Here is a 23,301-nt window from a genome sequence, read left to right as displayed (position 1 = left end):
ATTATATATGTGATGGAATCTCACTCATTAATGTGCTCATCAGAGGTACCCAAAATTCTTAATTGCCATCGTATAGGTAAACCAAATGGACGGCTCAGATTGGGCAAATGTACATACCCTGTGTGTTCCCCAGCTACTAACCTGCCAAAAAGTTAACTAAAATACTTCCTTCTTCTTCTTTTTTGTATATTATTTAACTAGCTCATTAAATTTGTTTCTGCAATACTGAATGTCTCAGACATTGATGCCTTTTTCTTCTTCCATATGTAAATGGTTCTCTGCCACTGGATTATTTCTTCCTTTTATGGACATGAAGCTATCAGCCAGAAAGGGAGAGGCTCTGCAGTCTAGGTAGAGAGATTATATATGGGTTTTGCAGGATTTTCAGACCCCAGGAAGAGGAGCTGTTATTCTGGGCTAGTAGCCCACCTCATATAGTAGTACAAGTACTCTATCAGATTGATTTGAGAGAGAGAGAGAGAGAGAGTTGTCTTGTGTTGATAGGTAAGATATAACACAGAAGAAGAGAGAGAGAGAAAAACAGATTAGAGATAAGATTTTCAAGTGAGAAAGAAATATTGTACCTGTGATTTTAGCCAATTGACAAGAAACCAGAATCACTTGCTCGTAAAGTAACATCTCTCTACCAATACAAAGATAGGAAGGGCAGAGAAAACCAAGAAATCCAGGTTCTGGCTTGATTTTTGGGAAATGGAAATTTTTTTGGCTTGCCTTTCTCACCTTCTTTATATATATCCCAACAATCATGCATGACCTCTTAAAGTGATCAACTCTCTCTGTCTCTCTCTCTCACTTACTCATTGCTATCATAATCACCATCATCACTTGAACATTGAAGAATGAAGAGAAGGTTTTGTTGTTTTATTATAGCTCTGCAAATAGTGAGCTGGGCTTCTGCAACAAGCAGGCCTTTTCCACCAAATGATAGTCTTGGTGCTCCTCAATCAGGTGAGCTACTTGCCCTCCATTAAAGACTCTTTTCAGTCACCACACAAGCATAAATGTCCACTCTTTCTTGCAATCATAATACCTATGTTGTTTAGCTTCTTAGCTTACCCTTAAAAACTTATCAAGAAACCCTTTTCCTAACATAATGATTTCCACTATGATTGCAAATCACCACTATCTAAAAAGGTAAAAGTTAAAGCTCTGTCTTAAAAAAGATCTCAAGAATGTTTTGGCTTAACTTCCAAAGAAGTTGCTTCTCCTTCCAAGTTTCACATAGAGATTCTCAGTGAAAAGCTTCTTTCATTTTTCTTCACACATATTCCACTTTTTCTCTTCTTGCTTAAGCTTATTTGTAGTGTTCTTCTTCTTAAGCTTTTCAGTTTTCAATAGTTTCTTTCTTATATCCGCTAATTCAATTGCTTGATCAGGGCCAGACCAGGGCTCTGAGTCTTCAAATGTTTCCTTGGACAAAGAAGAGGTTAATCTCTCTCTCTCTCTCTCTCTCTCTCTCTCTCTCTCTCTCTTTGTGGTTACTTATCAGTCAATTACTCTTTCTTAAAGGGTCTCAAAAGCATGAAAGGAGAGGAAAATACGAGCAAAGAAGCAATGTACAAAACAAGCAATATAGGGTCAGCTCCACCAAGCTGTGAGCACAAGTGTTATGGGTGCATTCCATGTGAAGCCATTCAAGTACCCACCACCTTTAGACACAGCCATGTGGGTATCCAATATGCAAACTATGAGCCTGAGGGTTGGAAATGCAAATGTGGTCCTTTCTTATACAGTCCATAAAGGCTTGAAGAATACCATTAGACATTTGACTACAACAGCTCTCATTTCTCTTCATGTACTAAATATGTTTTCTCATTGTACAAAAGCCAAATTCAAATTGGCTCCCAAAAAAAAAAAACTTTGTTCGGATTATGTTCATGATTGAAGTAGGAAAAGAGAAAGTTTTGACCAAGGAAATGCCTTTTGCTATATATTATTGTGAACCGGAATAGTTGGATAACCCTTTTATTTGGAATGCGAATTTTTAAGTAATTACAAGTCATGGTAGAGGTCAATGGGATGTACTTGCCACTTTCATTCTTGAATATGCTATGTTTAATGTTTTCTAATTTCATAAGCCATCATGCATATGATACGATATAAGTGAGAGTTTTCATTAGTTTTTTATAATTATTTGTTGCAAGTTGGCGAAATGCAATTGTCCCTCATAAAATGTGAGAATTTTAAAATTTTGTAAAAAGTAGAATATAATTGTATATAGGAAAAATTTTTGATGGGGCTTACTGTAAATTTATTTGGTAAAAATTGATTAAATTATAATTATATTTTGGATAATAAAAAAATGCACATAAAGATGATCACTCGAGAATGAAAAAAAATATGCATTTTACTTTCTCAAAACACCATTTTATTTATTATACATTCCCACTTTAATAATATAGCCTACTCCTTATTATTTATTTTACAACTCAACATATTAAAATAATATTTTTCCATTTCTCACACAAAATTCTTTATTTTTTAATATAAGGACAGAGAGAGCAATGGAATAAGAAAAAAGAATTTTTACTAGGATAGATGTGCTACAGTGGAGCTTTAAAAATTTGAAGGTATATGGCAGAAACTCTAAAAATGTAGCTAACACTGTAGCTTTATAAATCCCCAAATGTGGAGGTGATTTTGTGACTTTTTGATGAACAATAGTCTCTATTTTACATTCTTGAGGGTTTTAAATACCCATGGAAATTCTTTAGTAAGTATCCAGGGTCGGCTCAATAGGTGATGCAATTTATGCAATCGCCTAAGGCCCCCAAATAAAAGAAGGCCCCCACTTGTTAAAAAAAATTATATGTATAATATATTTATCTATATATTTTAATTAAAAAAAATTTAAGTACTTTTATTGGTCAATAAAATGCATTAAAAAGACCCCCTTGTATCCTAAAATGCAGAAAATTAAAAAGGAAAAAAACAAAAATAGTCAAACTTCAACTAACAAAATTAAATTTTTGGAGAAAAATTTATTAACTCATTCTTGAAATATGCTAAAATCAAAATTAATACCAGAAAAATTCATTAGTAATACAATGTAATTGTCTTGAAATATGCTAAAATAGAGATTATAAATTTCAAAAACAAAAGAAAAATCTCTCATCTCTCTATCTCTCTACCTCTCCATCTATATTCTTACATTTCTTTTCTTCATTTTGATTCTTGATCTTTTTCTATGAACTCAATCTAACTTGAAATCTTTCTTTGTTGATTCCCCTCAATTCACAGTAAATTCAAAATTGAAAAGGGCCAAGCGTGGGCCGTGGGTATAATAGAGGTAATCTTCTCCCCCTCTCTATCTTTCTGAAAATTAAGATGAGGAGTCTGCTATTTATTCAATTTAAATTATATATATATATATATATATATATATATATATATTAGTCTATTTCACTACATGATTGATTGATAGGAGTCATAGGACAACAAGTTTTTTGCACATAGCCATAGGACAGGCTGGACATCTGCACAATTGCAAACTACACAATAGCACAGGCTGCACAGCCCACAGTTATAGGACAACACGTTTTCTTACTTTATCAATTATCAATTGAAAAAGAAATGTTAGAGGAACTTAAATACAAAAACTTAATTAGTAATTTTGCATCTCAAAAAGTAAGAAAAATATATTTTAAATATAAAAAAATTTCAATATATATTATTTGATTAATATTTAAATATAAAAAAAGGCCCCACTTAAAATATTCGCCTAAGGCCCCCTAAATTGTAGAGCCGGCCATGTAAGTATCAACTATCAACCTAGAAATCTAAATGATAAACACTAGACTTTTATAATTATTTTTTAATTCTTTTAGTCAAAAATGAAAAGAAATGCAAAACAGTATACTAAACAATTATAGCTTCCAAAATGGTCTTGTTTCTTAACCACACATGCAGCTTCTTGCATGTTCAATGAAATTACAAATTCATATTTTACTGCAACCACACGTACTTCTTACCTTTATAGTTAAAGCAGTACATTAGTTTCAGTTACTACATAGCAATTTTGGATCATTATCAAGAATGTGCAAAAGGAAATGTTCGTCCATTACTGGCATAGCATTCACACTGTGCCCGATTGGAGACCAAACCAAGAACCTGCAACATGGTACTGACCTTGAACATCAACAACATCAGTAATTTTTCATAAAATTTGATGCTAAAGTTTCTTCCATATATTCTTTTTCAGATAATTCAGTTGTTACAATAAGTGGAGAGGAGGTATATACATTCGACCTCTAGTTTGGTTTATAAAGAAAACCAAATAGTTTTTACAAGATTCTTAACATTTATGGCATATATTCAATTATGTACAAGTAGTATTGATAAGGAGATAAGGCAAAATACAAATTCCCTTCCTTATAACATGAAAAATTAATTTATCGTAATTTAGCAAAAGTGCAAAAACACAAACAAGACGTCTTAAATAAAATAAAATCATGTAAGTTAATAATATTTAACGTGGTACGAATAACTCTATTTCTACAACTCTAAAAATTCTTTTGTTGAACTACATGTGCCTCTCCAGGCTTTTAAAGATTTTGGTTAGTTGCAAGCTAACTTAATAAAGCAGTATTTGAGATTGGATTAATCAAATTTTGGCTAAAACACCCAAATGGATTCTTTGATTTGAATTCTCTTAGAGCATTCCCAATGAACTCCAAATTTCTAACTAAATATTTGCTAGAATATTTCTTTTTTGCCCCTATTTTAACTATCTACATTTTTAAATACATTTCCAAACAAGCACTCTATTTTACTGTGCGTGCAAGAGAGAAGGGATTATTATTAATTTATTATTAAGGAAAATTTCATTATACATACTTTGAAATTTAAACTAATGCCAACTTAGTCCAAGACTTTTCAAAATTGACCAATTTGGTTCTTGAAACCAATTTAGTCCCTAAAAATTGTTAGGCTAATTAGTCATTTTCACGACTATCTTAGAAACTAAGTTTATTTTAAGGACCAAATTGATCAGTTTTGAAAACTTTTGAACATGGTTGTCATTGGAATCTCATAATATGTCAATAGAATTTATCCTAATTATTATTTTTGAAAATTTTGAGTTAAAGTATTTAAACACAACAATGAAGGTACAGTTTTGCAATATTTTATTGAGGGAATGGCGAGCTTGTTGTGAAAAGAGAGGGGAAAGGGGAGAGGGTTTAACTAACCAAATTGGAAAAAATGAGGTTTGTTAAGCTCATTGCAAATGCTCAAATTTTTACTAAAAAGCCTTTTTTTTTTTTTAATTAAAGAAATGAAATTCTAACTTTTATGTTTAAATACACACTCCCACGAACTTTTTCTATAATTTTTTTTTTTTACTCAAGTCCGAACCACATTTTGATTAGAGTTTTCAGTTGTAATTAGCCCTTGGGACAATAATAAGGCCTTTAAACAAGTAGTTGTAAGTTGTAACGAATTGTCATGGCGACAGATATCGACGCACAGTAGTCAGTACTGTTCCGTAACGATTTGACAAAGCAACAATTAATTTGTCAAGGCGATGATGAAATCGAGGTTATTACCACTTTTTTAAAATAACAGCTCTTTGCAGTATCGTTACAACAGATTTCTACGCGATTTGGCTACCGAGTTGTCAAGGATTATGACGCATATATATAATCGTATACAAAGCTATTATGGCAAGCAGTTCTTGACGTAATAATAATAATTCTCACAATACTTTAAAAATTCGTTTTTTTTAGATTTCTTTATAACTTTATGAGATCTATATGACGAAAATCGAAAAATTAACAAACGTGGTTGGAACTTGGAACAACACGTGTATGTCACCTCCGAACATTACAATAATAGTAGGACATGTTTGTGCAATTGTAAATAAATTAGTACTACATCATTCACAACTAAGGATGAAGGAGTTTAATGAACTGTTCTAACTTCCAAATGGCGCCTTGTAACTTGTTTTCACTAGTACCCGCTTTTTCTATGAATGGCATTATGAAAGGCCTTGCATTTTCATATTTCAATCAACTCCGTCTTTTCTTTTCTACATTTTCTTTTACCAAACATCATGATATTTGAGTCTAAAGGTAGGAACCAGGGTGCTCATAAGAGCATTAAATGTGACAATATATACACATTTATATTTGTAATATTTAAACCGAATCATTAAAAATATATTTTAGATGAAGAGGATCTTTTCCCGTAATTCATAAGGATTAAACAAAAGTAATTTTGACATGGACAATGCCTTAAGATTATCCCTTAATCACGACCTTACATGTATTGATATGACCATATGTTTCTACCCTAAAAATAAATAACATGATTTTTATCAAAATAGTATAAAGAGACAGAAAATTATTTAATAGTTTGGAAGCCTCTCACATGATAGTGAACCCCATCATGAATTTAATCAATAGAATTCATAATTATCAAATTATGTGAGAAGAGCAAGCATTAGTTCGAAGTATTATTGAATAATTACCCTAAAGTTGTCACAAAAGTTTGATATGTAACAATTAAGGTCCCTCAGACATTGTCACAAGGACGAGGGGCATGCATCCCAAATTGTCACTTTATAATCACGAGAGACTTATGAGTTATGAGGAATGAGGGCACCCCTTTGTTACTCCAATCATTGGCCCATCACAATTAGCCTTTCTTGAAGGTAAGATTCCTGATGAACTTATTAGAGGACACTTAATGTGACTCGTTGTGCCTGCCTCTAGCCGACACTCATGGATGACAAAAGTGCTAAGAACTAATCCTACTCAAGGTGATTTCTGACATCCAGAACATCAAGTTCAAATGGAGTACAGCAAATGAGAGTTCTAGAAGAATGGAAGTAGTATCATCTATAAGCTGCTGTTTTCTTCTAATTCAGTCTTGGTGCATACTTTAGATTGAGAATTACTACAAAAATAAATTTGATCCCTATCCTACTCAAACTCAAAACAATTAAATTAATTGCAGTTGAGCGTAGAAAGTTATGTTTCAACATTTTAATTTTGTAATCTAGAAACGGTAGGACAAAACCACTATCAAGTGTGAGGAGATTGTTGTGTGATTTGCAGGTGGCAGCAGTGAACAGAAATCCATGCGTGAGGAATTTCAATATAAAGTTTTGGCAGACTGAAGTGACAACCAAATGCAGTTAGTACCACTGGCCCTGTTGTAAGAGATGCTCAACATTATAATACTTGCAAGTGCATTGCTATTCTAAGCAATAAACAGACAGAACAACATGCAATTCCCTTGGCATTGTAGATTGATAATCATGACTACTTAATTGAGGATAACAGAGACCCAAATTCAAATCCTTTGAATGCAGTTCAAATATGTTGCATTTGAATGGTGCATTATTGTTCATGTGATTTCAGTGAAACAAAATCATAGCAAATGTCTGAATACCTCATTTGTTTAGTGATACCTTCCATTTTATTATTTCTTAAGACAAATAATTGCAAAAGGAAAGTAACAACAACCAATCCCTTGGAACAGTTGCTACTCCAAACTCTGTATATGAAGAGAACTCAAGCATATAGTATGCTATCCCGAACTCTATGAATGTAAAGAAAACTTGAGCACAGAATAGCATGATCTTCATATAGATGCTATTAACTCTGAAATTTACCAAGGTTGGTAATTGCAGCTTCAAAACAGTTGAATGAAAAATATGATTGCTAGCTAAGAAACAAGGAAAAACTACAACAGGGTAAGAAGGTACGTTATGCAATTATGGCTAGCTAACCTTCACTTAGCTCCATCTCCTTCGGTCCTCCTCTTCATCAACTGGAGTATACCACGCTGGCCATCGCTTTGAGTTGCTCAGCCTGTAGTTTAACAGAATTTCTTCATCATGAAGTGCCCTAGTAGCCACCAGAACAAGAGTCTTCAGAACAGGAACATCGGGCCCACCATTTCCTGAACCCCCAAATTTGAACCAAAAGCTGCCAAGTCTTTTCATCTTCACTTCTTCAGCTTTTCCAAACAACACATTGGGAATATAGGCTCTCATATCCTTCTCAGTCAATGGGAAATCATAAGGGCAAATCATGACGTTTGGAACCATACCCTTTGCTGGGTGGTTAGCAAAATGAGCAAAAGCTAATGGGTTTCTCCGCTCCAATACATCTGAACTCAATCCCGCTTGTGTACCTACTAAAGGAGTATTGAGCATCTTCCAGAATCGGTCTGAACCTTTATCAACACCCTGCGTATCAGGCTTAAATTCTGCCAAGCTGAGGCCATTCCAAACTTCCCGGGTTTCACCCCCTAAACCCCATGGTTGGGCATTGATGACAGTTCCATCATACCTTGTGATCAGATATGTGTTATGTGCATCGACTCTTGGGTATCCAGGAATGTAACGATAGTAAGCTGGAGAGTATATTACCCCAGGGTAGAAGGCTATCGCAGTACCAACATCAGCTTCACCATCTAAATATAAACCTTGGCCAGCTTCCTTATGGGGTATTTGAGATGGTTTGGTATCGAGCTTGTAACCAATGAGGTCCTTTAGTCTTTCAGAGAGTTCAGTACGTTTTAATGGCCTTGTTTCAGGTACAACTGTGCTGAAAAATCATTAGTAATTAGTAGTTATACGGGAAACTATAACACACACGACAGACACAACCTCTTAAGAAATCAGAACCAAACAGTGAAAACTTTGTTATAATTAATTGAGACTTCTTCTGTACCTAAATATATATAGGTACAGAAAACCAAATAATGCAGTAACAGTCAAAACAATATATACAACAACAACCAAGCCTTAGTCCCAATTTTTTGGAGTTAGGCATGGATCCTGTTAGTTAAGTCAGTTACATGTATTCCTTTCCACCATTTTATTCTATCTAAAATCATATTATCTATTATATGTGAGACACATAATCATTTCTCTTTTATTCTCTTCCCAAATTCAGTAGTTTTATCTTAAAATTAAAATTTTATTTTATTTTATATAAATATTAAAGTTATAATTCCATAAATTGCATTCTAATGTCATGAAAATTCTAAACATCTTGGCCAAACATGGCATTGCTTGACCATGTTAATAGCAGCATGTGTAAAAACAGTTGATTATTAGACAACTTTACAAAAGCTAACCATGAAACAATAACTGATAAAATACAAGCAGTTCAAGTATTATTGAAGCCAGCAAGGTCAATAAGAAAAAATCAAATGAAACTGTCAGAATAAGACGACTGAAATGTTAAGAAAAATGAAGAAGATAGAGGTGATGCATAATCATGCATATCAAACTATTTCTTAACTTTTTTGTTTTCCGTGCCAAGTGAAGCAGACAAGACACAGAAATGTTACCACCAAGGGAAACCTATGGTCTTTCTCAATTGCAGGACAAGCAACTCAGCAGATGATAACGATACAGATTTCATGCTTCAGATGTTTCCCTATAACACCAAAGTTATCCAAACTCAAAATGCGTACATGTGTGTGAGAGTAAACACACAAATACATTAAACAAATCTGATTGTCTAGCAGTCAAATCTGGGTACAGAATTACTTTGAATTTGATTCCAGTACACAGAATATGATATGGGATACTGCTTATATGCTCAGATGTAACGAGTTCCGTAACAATCAAACATACTTGACATCTGTGTATAGTGGAACTGGTACTGAGGTTGAAGCCCTCTCATCCAACCTCTGATGTGGCAAGGGTTTATATGGCAGTAACGGGAAATATGGTCCGCAACAGACAAAAGTTTGAGACATTATTCATATATTAAAAACAACATCAATTAGCTCTTGCCACATAAGGAGATTGAACAGGAGGACTTAAGTGGCTTTTGTACTTCAAGAGATATCTACCCTTTTTTTTTCCCTACCTGGATTTTTGCTAGTAATTTTTCTTTTATCATCTAACACATGTCCAGGCATTTGTAAGCCAGCAACACAGCATCCAAATATTAAATTGAGAGTTGAACATGATCTAGCAATTTCTTGAATAAAATGAATCTTGAATGCTAGATGTTTTACCTCCCATCCAACAATTTCCAATCAAGGCCCTGAAGAATATCTATCAAAACTGAGAACTTAATACAAACTCTATTAATCACTTTGGTTTACAAGTTTCAATGTAAATAATGTTACATTCTTGATGCTGCCATGGAAGATTAAGTTGTTATCACTTCACAAGTTTGACTGTTCAAGATTTATTTTATGAGGCCATGTGTCAAGTCCAATCGAAGTAAAAGTCATAGTGTTTTAAAGGTCTAGTTATATGTGTCCTATGATTGAAACGGTTTTTATTTGGGTTTTTATTCAACAAGTTCTGGTCAATTTTGTAATTAGGGGCAGAAGTGTAATCTCTGGAATCCTGTGAATTTAGGTATTTTTTATTTTTATCTAGAATTTTCTAGGAGATCATAACTATCTTAGGTTTTATTTTCTTTGAGTCCAAGTTAGTATTTTACATCTTGGCCTTATTGTTTACTTTCTCTCTCTTCGTTCTCTCTTTTCTTCTCTTTCTTATGGTACTGTTCATACTCATACAGGCCATATCATAAATTTCTCTCTTTTCTTTCTTCGTTATATCCCAAACCCTAAGTAAAGCCCTTCCTCTTGCCTATCAACGCCATAACACCCAACACATTTTCTCTATTAAATCACCATAAAAAACTCATCAAACCAAGTTTGAGTCTTCACCTTTTCTTCTACAACTCTATACCCTAGATCTATTAATCCTCCCAAACCTAACCCATTGAAAGCACCTATATACAAATTCCCAATTGAGGTTACAAACTGGTTGAGATTACTTGTTTTGCTGTAATAATGCAAACAAAGCAAGGAACTAATACTCTTACATAGAGTTTTAACTTCAATGAAATGGAGCCAAGAGATATTCTAGAAGGTTTTAACAGCATGCAAGCTTGCAAGAGATCTTTTTGTTTTTATTGGTAAGTTCCACATCTGAGTGGGTCATGATCCCTCAACCTCTCCTGCCACCTTGTTCTTAAAAGAGGAGGAGAATGCTCGTAGCAACATTGAAAAAGAAATCTAGCAAATAGAGCATATCATCATTCCAAAAATATAATATCAAGAACTACCAATGACTCACATCAAAAACAAAAAAAAAAAAACATGATTTCAAGAAAGACCTTATAGAAGTACAAAAGTTCTACCAATTGACTTTTGCCAATCAACTCTAGCTCAACTAGCACCTCCTCCCCTTGCAAGTGCTAGATGGAGGGTGAGGTCAGGGGTTCAAGACCCACTAGATGCATGTGTAACTTACCAAAAGAAAAAGACCTTATAGAAGCTAGAGATAATGGATAGAGCATTAGATACACCAACAGACTCCCAATCAGTACTCAGGAAATAGTGATTCAATACTCCTTGAAGATGCCATCCAATCAACTTCAAGGCATCTTCCCCTCACCTCCCCTACCCCCAAGGCCACCACCCTGTTTCCTCCATGTTGCTGCCCAATACTTCATTTTTTAAAATGAATGGGTGTTGACTTGAACTCTACATGAATAACTTTAAACTTATTAAATAACTACATTTGCTTAAAGAAACTAGTAAAGAAGTTAAGGTAATTGACGGAACAAATCCAAATATCACTGCTTCGAACAAGATAATCACACTGAGTACACCCCGCTGTATTTGGTTTGTGTTTTTTTAATAAAATTTATCGTTACTTATCCAAAAAAGAAAAATCAAGATAATCCCACTACCACAAACATATAAAGGATAAGTCATCAGAAAACTCAAAGATTTGAACATCTCAAGCTACAATCATGCAATTTCAAGCACATAATGCAACATTGGAAAAGCTTTTTGCATTGCAAACAGAATCTTACCAGGACGGTCAGTAGGTTGGTCATGCCTGCCAACAGCAAAACCAAGGCCACTCCGACGAGGAGCAGCTGTTGGTTGTGGAAGCAATTCGTGTGCCTCACCTATCCTTTTAGAATCAGGAAGAAGAATTTCATCCATAGACATGGAGAAACTTTTAATCTGAGCATGGATGTTTTCTTGGACTAGCTTCTGTTGATCAGCAAGAGAGGCTTTACTAGCCATTTCAATGATCTCCTCTGCATCTGCCTCCTCAGCATCCCTTCCCAAACGGTTGTAGCTGGATGTTTAAGTCTTTCATGAGAAAAAATTTGAGATTAAAGGACACCCAATGAAGTTGAACACTGAGTGAAAAAGGAAGCATAAATTCACATGTAGCAAAGTGGTAAAGTAGGGAACAAACAAAATAGCATCTACACAAAATGCAATAGACATTATTTAAATGTTCACTTTGGCTTAATCAATCAAAAAGTTAAAAGAAATTTATCTTTTGTTGAAGTACTTGACATTGATGCACAAGATCTAAGAAGCTAAAACTTGGATCGAAGTGAGGCAAACATTAAGATCAAGTTATGTCAAGAAGTAATAAATATTTTGATTCGCAAGGGATATGTCACAATCAGTGAGAGAACAACCTAAATGTAAACAATGAAATTCTTAATCTCTACATGGTCAATAGCCAGCACAACGCCCATATTTTTCCTTTTTCTTATGTTTTGTGGATGCAGAAAAGGGAAAACATAAGGAATGTCTCAGTGAGAAAACAACCTAAATGATAATATCTACATGATCAATAGCTAGCACTGCATCCCTATCTTTCCTTCTCTTAAAGAGTATGATTCTCAAAAAATTATATCAACATACATGAAATGATTGAGGGCCCCAAGGGTTCTGTGTGATTGCCATATGCCTATGGATGAAGGGAATATCTTTAAGATTTCTACAAGACTGAACATTCTTTGTTAAGCAACGTGTTGGGCAAGGAAGTTTGTTATTGTTCATACCTGACCATTGCTATACGTTGAATATGAAATGGATATTTGGTGAAAAGAAAAGAAAATTAATATAGCTATAGTAGCAACTAAAGCAAAATGAGATTTCATGGACAACTAAAAATAAAATGCAGAGAAAGAGTTCATCATCTAATGATTAAAGGCACTGCAAGGACAATTAGATCTGACACAATTATACCAATTGATAGGGTTGGAATCTAAGTATCTACTCCCTTTTTTTAAAAATATTGGTAAGTTACACACCCAGCAAGTTTTGAATCCAAAAACTTACCCTTAATCCCATTTTATGGGAGGAGGAAATGTTATTTCAGGTACAGCACATTAACACAAACAAAAGCATTACTGAAACTAGCCAGTAGACACATACAGTTCATGTTTAAAGGTAATATATGAGAGATAATTCAAATAACAAATTCAGTCACAACTGACCTGGTATATAGAAACAATCTATTTATGTCTGCTTCAAATTGTAACTGTCTTGGATCCCTAGCAAAAGTGGGACTTTTTGCAAGAGTTTTCACAGCCTGTAAATACCCATTTACAAAAGAGCAAAAGGGTCATTCAAAAAACACCATAAAAGAAGAAAACAAAGGCATAAATGAAACAAAGTTTTAATATGACTAATACTGATCTGGGTTTGCACTAAGAACAAAAACCCAAATCAGATTAGTTCAATAACAGTCATAGATTGAGTTCAATCGAGTAGAACTTAATGGAAAAGTGAAAACCCATTTTTACTAGTGAGAAATGGAGAACAGTATTTTCAGTAGAAGTGTAAAACTAAAACCACAAAGAGAGAGAGACCTCTTGGAATTTGTTGAATAGAAAAGCCATTGTGAAATGAATCAGTGAGTCCAAAAAGCAATCTTTTTGGTTCAGTGAGCTGAACTCCGAAATGGACTGCAAGGTGAACGAAGAGTGTGCGTTTTCCGTAACGACCCTTTATGGTGGCGTGCCTGTGCCTTGGTGTTACTGAGAACGTCTATTGTGTCGACTTTAGAGTTGTAACGTCGACTATATCTTTGACCTCTCAATTTATTTCTTTGTTTCACATTTCAATGACCTGGCCAAAAACTTGTCTGTGGTCTGTGCCTTGGTTTGTTAGGTCGAAATTAATTCGCCGTAATAATTTTAAAAATACTTAAAAAAAAGAATAAAATATTATTTTGATACTTAAACTTTATCAAAATATTATTTTCATCTCTACATTATAAAGAGTTTTATTTAATAGTTCCTAAAACAAAATAAGGACAAAAATAAATTTTTTTCAATATTTTAATGATGAAAAATAATCTTTTCTAAAATTTAAAGACAAAAATTAAAATATTTAAAAATATTTTAGAGATGACAAATGAATTTTTAAAAATTTAAGGATAAAAAATAATTTTTTGATAAATTTTATGAATAAAAATAACATTTTAGTCTAAAAATAAAAAGGATAAGAGATAATCTTACCTTCTTATTTTCCTGAATAGATAATCTTACCATTTATACAGTTTACTCTTGATTTTTGTTAGCAAGTGATCCGTTCTAATAGGTTTTCCCTGTTGATTATTTAAAAAATAAATAAAAGGCCCATCATTGCCTTCAATAATATGGTGGCCTTAGTTGGCCCTTTAAGCATGAATCCCTAGCAAAAGTGGGCTTTTGCAAGATTTTTCATAGCCTGCGAATATCATTCACAAAAGAGCAAATGGGTCATACAAAAACACAGATAAAAAACAAAACAAAGGCCTAAATGAAAGAAGGTTTTAATAGTCATGACAAATATTGTAATGGTTCCATAATGGAAAACCCATTTTTGCTATTGAGAAATGGAGATCAGTATTTTCAGTAAAACCGTAAAACTAAAACTGGAGAGAGAGAGAGAGAGAGAGAGAGAGACCTCTTGGAATTTGTGGAATGGAAAAGCCATTGTGAAATGAATCAATGAGTACAGGAAGCACTATTTTCAATGACGTGAACTCTGAATTTACGCTAATGGTGAAATAATTCTTCATTAAATGACTAGTATCACTATATAGATAAATAGTTCTTACACATCATATTCAAGAATCATAATCCGTAGCATTTTGTTCATGTATGTTTACGATACATCCAGGATAAAATAAGATCAAGAAAATATCTTTTGCAAATGATTCTTTTTGGCCTTTTGAAGAGCATGAACCCGTGCCACCTCCTGAAGTATAAACAAAGAATTAAATCATATATTTAAAGTAGGCTACTACACATTAATATGAGCAAAACAATATTAAGAATATATTACTTGAAACAGTACCTTTTAGCTAGATAATGATACCTTTCACTTACTAAGGCAGACTCTTAGCTTTTCAATAACCAATTCAACTTTATCACTGTATTCACATAAATCTAATCTCTTATGTCATCAGAAAATTTGAAACAAGAATGCCTCCAAGTCCTATTGAAGAAGAGAGCTCCACAAATTGCCCAAAAGCCAGCTGCAAATCCAACTCCCATACCTAGATAGAAGCTGGAATTTATAGAGTCATCTTCAGCACTGCCAGTTGGTGATCTCTTCAAAGATTCTTCCTCTATTGTGCAATTTTTTGGAAGAGGATCACCACATAGTTGAGGATTGCCAACATAGCTGAGTGCATCAAAAGATTGAAGTTGGGTGCTTGAAGGAATTCTACCAGATAAGTTGTTGTAAGACAAATCCAAGTAACTAAGAAATGTCAAATTAGACATGCTTGGTGGAATTTTTCCCGATAGATGATTTCTTGAAAGATCAATTGACTCCAACTCTTTCATACTCCCAATTTTGTTTGGTATCTTTCCCATCAAATGATTTCGAGACAAATTCAAAAAACGTAATTCAAAAAGAACACAAATTTCAACAGGGATTGATCCAGACAAGTTGTTATTTGAAAGATCTATGATCTTAACAAATTCTAGATTCCTTGCATATTCCAATTCCTTACCTTTGGGAACCAACTTAAGATTCTCAATGTAGGATACATAACCATACATATATTTTAAAGGTTCAAAAGGAAAAACTTGAATATTGAGTTCTGGTAGTGCCATGGCACTAATATTTTTCAAGCAATTTGGTATGACACTAGATAGACTATTATCAGCAAGATCCAATACTCTAAGAGAAGAAAGTTGGCATATTTGTGGAGGTATACGACCTTTAAATTCATTTGATCTTAGACGAAGAACTAACAGATTTGTCATTTCTCCAATCCAAGGTGGTATGATCCCTGTCAAATGATTATTACCTATATCAATGAGCCCAAAATTTGAGCAATTTTTGAATGATGAAGGAATATCTCCAGAGATGCTATTGTTTTGTAAACGCAATGATTGGAGATTAACTAAAACCCCCATGGAGTAGGGAATTCTACCTGCTAGACTATTACTCCCTAAGTTTAAATGGATCAAAGACTGCCAATACCTCCAACAATGAGAAAGTTCTCCTGACAATAGATTGTTTGATGCATCTAAGACCACTAATTTATTCTTTCTAATTACCTTTTGGCATAAGAAAGTGGAAATGGGTCCAGAATATGAGTTGTTAGCTATATTGAGCACTTTGACATTTTCAGACAATAATGGAAAGCGACCCTTGAAGTGATTAGATCTTAGATTTATAACAGTAGAATTCAGCAAAATATTCGACAAATCCCCTTCTATGTGGTTGTCAGATAGATCGATAGCTTCAACATTTGAAGTCCAATTCCAAAACCAACTCGGAGCCTTGCTTGAAATTCCTGACATTGACATATCCAAAAACCCGAGGGATTTTTGTGATTGTAGCCATGAAGGAAAATTAGGACCTATCTTGATTGAGCTCATGGAGACATACTCAAGTTGAAAGGGGGGAACCCAATTGGAATTGACATTAAAGAACAATTGTGGTTGAGACATGGAGAGATCCTTTAGTTTTGATAGTTTTTTGAAATGCCCTTCCTCTATAGTTCCTGTTAAGAAATTATTTTGGATATATAACTCCTCTAGATTTGAGAGAAGCCCAAGACTCTTTGGAATGGTGCCATTCAGCTGATTTTGGTTGAGGGATAATGTTCTCATATGAGATAAATTCCCAACAGATACAGGGATAGGACCATTTAAAGAATTAAAAGAGAGATCGAGATATGTTAGATGCTTAAGCTGGCCTAATGACTCTGGAATTTTTCCAATTAGATGATTGGGATACAAGGATAGATATTCCAATTCCTCTAAATTGAAAATGCTGGGCGGTATCTTGCCTTTCAAAGAACTATCGTCCAAGTAAAGCTTTAAGAGACTTGAACTAAGATTAGAGAACCAATTAGGTATCTCATGATTGAAATGATTTCCAGAAAGATAAAGTACTTGAAGAGATGTGAAATTGACAAATCCAAGAGATGGATTCAAACTATCAAGCTTACAATTGGACAAGTATAGCTCAGAAAGAGAGGAGAACTTACTCATTATTTGAAGCCAATCAGTTTCTTTGTGAAGGTCAACTGAGCTTAGGTCAATGTATTGAATGGAAAAGAGACCAGACATCCAATAAAGATTATCTGCATAGAGATCAAAATTAGATCCAAGATACAGATAGCAAAGGCTTGAAAGGTTCCCAAGCTGATGAGGAATGATTCCAGAGAAGTTGGCGTCTGAGAGGTCAATATGTGTGAGATTACCCATTGAGCCAAGGAAAGTTGGAATAGGAGTACGATTAAAGTCATTGAAACTCAAGTCCAAGTAATTCAAAAACTCTAATTCAAGCAATGAGCGACTAATTTCACCCCCTATCCCGGTATACGCTAGGTGTAGCTCTGTGACTCGACTGGTTTTGTTATCACAATGAACACCATCCCATCTACAGCAATCTTCTTGGCTAGACCATGATGAGAGTAAGTTGAAAGGATCAGTGAGGCCTCGTTTGAGGCTAAGAAGTGCTTGTTTGTCTTTTTCATTGCAAGAGACCTCATTTGACATTGTTTTGAGGAAGCTTAAACTGAAGGTAGCAGCAAAGAACCATAGTAAGAAAAGCACATGAGTTGCAAAAGAGGCACCCATGACAAAGAAAAACAAAAACGAAGGAAGAGAAGCTGAGTGTGAGTAGTGGAGGTGATGCAATTGGAGACTACTAGCTCGTGACAATATATACTGATGAATCTACTGGGTATGATAATATATACTGATGAGACTTTGACTTGTTGAAAAAATTATAGTGATTCTTCGAAACAATCATTATCTTATCAAGATAATTTTTTCAATGAAGACTTTGACTTGTTGACTTAAGCCAAACGCCAAAAGATCAATACCGTCTTTCACTTTAACGCGTAGAAATAATTGTTTATTGTGTATCAAAGTCATAAAGACTTTGACCTATTTACCTTTTTTTTTGGTTCGGTGACTTGTTTTGCAAAGTCATCAGGAAAGGGTTTTTATCCAATGAGCACATCGTATATGTCTTTGGTCTAACCTTCGGCATTTTGTCCCTTTCTTTCGTTTTTGTTACTCCTATATTGCAGAAAAATAAAATCTCATGTATGGAACTCTGTTTATGCAACTCTGTTTGCACAAAAGTAAATTCTTATTTAAGTACAGCATTAAATGACATGATTGCGGAATGGTTACTTTTTAAAGGTTGATCCCTTTGCCCAATATTCTACTAGTGGATATAAACAGTAAGATCTATTTAAATTTAGACATTGGATATTCATTGGAAAGAGTAATTTTTGTGCTCGTGGTTTCCTAATCCCAGCAATTTAGATCTACTCATCAGCCAAATTTGGGCACTTCAAACTGTAGCAGTGCCCATGGATGCTACAATGAGTGGAACCTCAACTATTCAATAACCATAATATTCCAGACCAGCCAATTACTGCTATTGTTGCCACACCTGTATTGGCATGACAACAACACCGGCAACACCATTGCTTCGGGGATTCCATCCCCCATGCACGCGCAGAGAATTCCCCTTGTCTTCCAATCCCTCCATTGTCCTTTATGTCCTTACAGCGTGTAATTTGGATCCTCGAGATCTTGCAAAACTAGAGGCATGTAGAGATCCTATTAAGTGCTAACAAGCATATGCGTTTTAGTTGGGATGTTTTATGCTATAAGCTTTATTCTTATTTAAGTCCATACTGAAATGTTTCCAATATCATTTTGCATGACCATCCTAGAAGGGCTGATCCTTGTCTATATTGACCTATGTATTTCTAGTCAGTTTTTGAAAAATCAGTTTGTCCAAGTACTTATGCTCTGATGGAGTCAATATTTGGATCAAATTTTCCATGCTAAAGGTTGGTTTTTTGGTGAACTATTTTCCATTTCATTGCTTTTGATACAGTAATTAAGGAATGAGCGTCGCTAGAATTAGATCAGAAAATAGAGTATACAAAAAATACACATCCGGAAATTCATTTAGAGGACATTTGTCTGGAACACAGGGCTCATGATTGATTAAAATCTCATATGACATGATTTCATTAGTGATAATATGGGCTTTAAGCCAAACCCTCATAAATCAATGCTCACCACACACAAGTGATGAGATGTGCTAGGTTCATTGGACGGAATAAAAATCCCCTATTACATTTTATCTGTCACCAATTGTAATTTGCTATATGCCATTTTTTTCCTAATAAAGTAATCAAGTTTATGATGACAAAGAAAATTAGACATAATATAATATAGCTGGTGGAACATAAAATTGAACACTCATAGTAGAACAATGGACTTTTATATTCCACTTGATGATCATTTTTCACATAGCCGCTTAGATTTCTTCATTAGTATCAATGTTATCAGACTTTTTTACTTCTTTTGGTTAACAATTCACTTCCCCCACTGCGGCATAAATTTCCATTATGCATTTTCCACCGTGTGGCATAATTTTCATGTAAGACCATGTCAAACGTCCAACTTCTAGATTTTTTCATAAGTATCATTATCAGACTTTTTGACTTCTACCCTCAACCAAATTTGGGCACTTCAAACTGTGGCAGTGCCCATGGATGCTAAAATGAGTAAAACTCCAACTATTCAATAACATTGACATTCCTAACCAGCCAATTATTGCTATTGTTGCCACACCTGTATCAACATTCCAAACCCTCCATTGTCCATTTGTCCTTCATGTCCTTACAGCGTGTAATTTGAATCCTCAAGATCTTCCAAAACTAGAGACAAGTAGAGATTATTTACTTTTGAGAATGGAATTCTTAATTTTTAACATGTTTATACATTCAGCTCCAACAGCTTAATTGCTCAAGACAACTTGGACATGGCACCACTGAAGAGGTCTATCAGGTTGTGTACATTTTAACGTTCTTAGACCAGAGACGATGAATGCAAGATTATATGAAGGAACTATATTTCTCAGCCCGCAGGAAAGGAATCAAGTTTCTGTTACAATGGCTTAGAACTTATAATGACAACATTGCAAAGACAAAAAAGGTAAAAAAAATTAAGGAAAGAACTTTGAATGGATTGAAATGGACCGAGATGGAGTAAAGTGGACCGACTGTACTGAATGAACCAAAGTGGACCGAAGTGGATTGAATAGACCAAAGTGGGCTGAAATGGACTGAACTGGACTAAAATAGACCAATATGGACCGCAATAGAACGAAGTGGACTGAAATGGACCAAAGTGTACCAAAATGGACCGAAATGAATTGAAATAGACCAAATTCGATCACACTAGACCGAATTGGACGGAAAGGACTGAAGTGGACCAAAATGGAGTGAATGGACTGAAGTGGACAAAATGGAGTACAGTGGACCCAACTGGAACAGATACATCATCTAGAAACAACCAAGATACAATTTGGAAAATGCATGAATTAAAAGAGTAAAATTTTGAAGCTTAAAAATGCATGATTAAAGAAATTCCTAAGTTTTTGAAACCCTAGACTAGGAAAGTGCAGAAATTCAAACAATGTAGGGCAACGAATTCCTTAAAAAATGGGATATGTGAGTCATTGGTCAAATGGTCCTCTTTGATGTTCAAAATCAACATTTTGACTCAATTGTTCGATTGGGCTATTTAGCCGTGACCCGAGAAAATTTTTTCTAGGGATAATCCTCAGAGGTACTGAATTTTCTAGTTGCAGAAGAATGGATTTGAAAACGTTAGAGAAGGGTCTAAAGGTCTAAAGGTCTAAGAGTGGAATCTGGAAAGCCTTGGACTTGGATCCAAGTCCAAGGCTTTCCAGATTCCACTCTTCTTGCAACTGTTAGGTTTGGTGATTTGGAAAATAATTATTATCAAATTAATATTATTTTCCAAATTATCTCATTTAGGTTTTAACCTAAAAATTTAGGCACAACTAAGAGAATGTAATAGATGCGTATAGTATACAGAAATGATTGTTCAATTTATACATGTAGTAAAGAATATAAAAAATATTGCAAATACATTATGCCATGTCTTGTGTATTGTCGTTGTGGAAAAGGACACGTTTACGCGTTGCTCCCATGGCTAGCTAGGGTTGCTGAAATATAATAATAATAATAATTATTATTATTTTTAGGCTGAAATCACAACATCCACCTTCACAATACTTCAATCTCCACATCACTAATTACATAATATCCAGATCATGGCCCACATATTGCCACCATTGATAGGATCATTGAAAGTATTTCATGACAAAGAATTTAATCAAGCGTAGATACAAGCATAATCGGTTTAGTTTTGCAAATGCAATAGCTCAAGAATTATAGGAAAGTAATATTAGATTAAAATGTTCATAAGCATCCACAATACAATACGCAAAAAAGGATTTTAACGAATTAAGGACACTTTGAAAATATGGAAAATTTATCTACAATGAGCATACAATTGGGTTCATCAATGACTCAAACGAAAACCAAACCTATGTTAATTCATCACCAAGATCATTAAAACCTATAGCAAACCACACATAATAATACCTACTAAGAAAAATTTGAAATGAATTTTTATCCTATTCTGTGGGCTCCAAAGATTCTGTCAAAGACATGCTAAAATTATATCCAAGGTTCTAATTCCACTAGTTTGAGCCCAAAAATCCAAATTTTATAAATCTATAGGATCTAACAAAACCATATCAATTTTGGTTAATTAATTTAACTTAACTTTATGAATAAAGAACACATATATACATACCTTAACACAATCTAGTAAATTCAACTTGAAAACAGGTGTTGACAGTTCCTAAAAATTCCCAAATAAGTCTCAACAATTCCCCAAAAAACCATTTTGAAAAACTCATGGCAGACAAAGGGTTGAAGTCAACATAGATTTGAAATCTCAGTCACATTTTGTGGGGTTGGTCCTAGCCATCAAGATCACCATTCCATGGTGAATAATGCAGTTCGTCAGTTAGCTAAGGTTTGAACTACATGGGATCACACAAAAGGAAACATCATTTGTGCTTTCTTTTGCCAATGCATTTGTGCTTTAATTTGGAAAACATCATAAGAAGAGGTTTTTGGCATGGAAAATTGAAAGCATAATTTCTTACTCACCAATTCAATGAGTTTCACTCTTTATTTGATTTAGGTTTCATTCTGTTGAGCCACATCAACATAGTATTTCAGTCAACTTAAGTCCAATTCGGTTAATTTCGATGCATTTACCTAAGAATGAGAAAATACAAGTTTAGGTTGAGAAAGTGAGAATACCTATTCTAAATCCAAATTTATTAAAAAATACAAATTAAAAAAAAAGTGATATTATTATTTTTAATTGTTTAATTTAATGATTTGTAGTATTATCTTTCTTTATCCCCCCTCCCCTCATTTAGCTGATATTATTATTTTAGTTTTTGGGTGAATTGCACAATTTTAGTGTTTTGAAAAGATATAATTTGAATTTGATGACCAATTGAGGATAAAATTGTCTAAGATATTAGGGAGAGGCAATTAATTGATGAAAGAGTAATAAAGAAAAAGAAAAGTGTGGAAGGAGTACTCCTTCTAAATTAAAGTAGATGAATGTGTAAAGGCAAAGCATATGAAAATTTAAACTGTCTAAGATATTATTAGGAAAAAAAAAATTGTAAAAGATGATGTGTAAAGTCAATTGGTTAATATATTTAATATTATAAATAAAATTAGAGAAATAAATCAATAAAGAAAATGATGTTGTGGCTGGTGATATAGCTCAAAAAGAACGTAATATTTATTGTTGCTACGTTCTTATTGATCCTCATTAGTATAGCATTTCGTTCCATTCGGTCCATTTCAATAGATTTATTTAAAAATGGGAAAAGACAAGTTTAAGTCAAGAATACCTATTCTAAATTCAAATATATCAAAAATTATATAAATGACAACATTTAATAATATTATTTTTAATTGTTTAATTTAATGTTTTGTGATATTATCTTTCTTTATGTTCTTCTACCCTTAGCTAATATTAGTATTTTAATGTTTGAATAAATTACATAATTTTAGTGTTTTGATATGATATAATTTGAATTTGAAGCTGCTCATAGCACCATAGGTAC

At 33.8% G+C, this 23,301-nt stretch overlaps 3 protein-coding genes across 6 annotated transcripts; 1 reads left to right on the top strand and 2 right to left on the bottom strand.

Annotated features, from left to right (window-relative positions):
• Positions 1 to 215: 215 nt before the first annotated feature.
• On the top strand, positions 216 to 2,003 carry LOC115993127 (EPIDERMAL PATTERNING FACTOR-like protein 3). Its single transcript, XM_031117408.1, has 3 exons — positions 216 to 969; positions 1,398 to 1,447; positions 1,531 to 2,003. Exons 1-3 carry the CDS (start codon positions 861 to 863, stop codon positions 1,759 to 1,761), a joined length of 390 nt encoding a protein of 129 aa, XP_030973268.1. The 5' UTR covers positions 216 to 860; the 3' UTR covers positions 1,762 to 2,003.
• A 5,317-nt stretch (positions 2,004 to 7,320) lies between these two features.
• LOC115992000 lies at positions 7,321 to 17,361 on the bottom strand. 4 transcript variants are annotated; one of them, XM_031116032.1, is made up of 5 exons: positions 17,276 to 17,361; positions 14,728 to 15,021; positions 13,272 to 13,366; positions 11,835 to 12,109; positions 7,321 to 8,574 (listed from the first exon to the last, which is right to left on the bottom strand). In XM_031116032.1, exons 2-5 carry the CDS (start codon positions 14,755 to 14,757, stop codon positions 7,763 to 7,765), a joined length of 1,212 nt encoding a protein of 403 aa, XP_030971892.1. In that variant the 5' UTR covers positions 14,758 to 15,021; positions 17,276 to 17,361; the 3' UTR covers positions 7,321 to 7,762. The 4 variants fall into 4 exon arrangements, with proteins under 4 accessions (XP_030971892.1, XP_030971891.1, XP_030971890.1 ...); XM_031116031.1 differs by lacking the exon at positions 17,276 to 17,361 and adding an exon at positions 15,121 to 15,213; XM_031116030.1 differs by lacking the exons at positions 14,728 to 15,021; positions 17,276 to 17,361 and adding an exon at positions 13,647 to 14,025.
• On the bottom strand, positions 15,197 to 17,966 carry LOC115991998 (receptor-like protein EIX2). The gene has a single exon (XM_031116029.1). The coding sequence runs from the start codon at positions 17,868 to 17,870 to the stop codon at positions 15,213 to 15,215; it is 2,658 nt and encodes an 885-aa protein (XP_030971889.1). The 5' UTR covers positions 17,871 to 17,966; the 3' UTR covers positions 15,197 to 15,212.
• Between the last annotated feature and the right edge of the window lie 5,335 nt (positions 17,967 to 23,301).

This window comes from Quercus lobata, chromosome 5 (assembly GCF_001633185.2).
Source record: "Quercus lobata isolate SW786 chromosome 5, ValleyOak3.0 Primary Assembly, whole genome shotgun sequence".
In the NCBI taxonomy this organism is placed as follows: domain Eukaryota; kingdom Viridiplantae; phylum Streptophyta; class Magnoliopsida; order Fagales; family Fagaceae; genus Quercus; species Quercus lobata.
This window is presented reverse-complemented; position numbering and strand designations above follow the sequence as displayed.

What these genes read in the sequence shown, in the direction of transcription:
- LOC115993127 (XM_031117408.1), top strand. Translation starts at nt 861, where the DNA reads ATGAAGAGAAGGTTTTGTTGTTTTATTATAGCTCTGCAAATAGTGAGC. An exon ending in TCTTGGTGCTCCTCAATCAG is followed by an intron (nt 970 to 1,397) that starts GTGAGCTACTTG and finishes TTGCTTGATCAG; the next exon opens with GGCCAGACCAGGGCTCTGAG. An exon ending in TTTCCTTGGACAAAGAAGAG is followed by an intron (nt 1,448 to 1,530) that starts GTTAATCTCTCT and finishes TCTTTCTTAAAG; the next exon opens with GGTCTCAAAAGCATGAAAGG.
- LOC115992000 (XM_031116032.1), bottom strand. Translation starts at nt 14,757, where the DNA reads ATGGCTTTTCCATTCCACAAATTCCAAGAG. An exon ending in CATTCCACAAATTCCAAGAG is followed by an intron (nt 13,367 to 14,727) that starts GTCTCTCTCTCT and finishes GGGTATTTACAG; the next exon opens with GCTGTGAAAACTCTTGCAAA. An exon ending in CCAACCTACTGACCGTCCTG is followed by an intron (nt 8,575 to 11,834) that starts GTAAGATTCTGT and finishes TTTTCAGCACAG; the next exon opens with TTGTACCTGAAACAAGGCCA.
- LOC115991998 (XM_031116029.1), bottom strand. Translation starts at nt 17,870, where the DNA reads ATGGGTGCCTCTTTTGCAACTCATGTGCTTTTCTTACTATGGTTCTTT.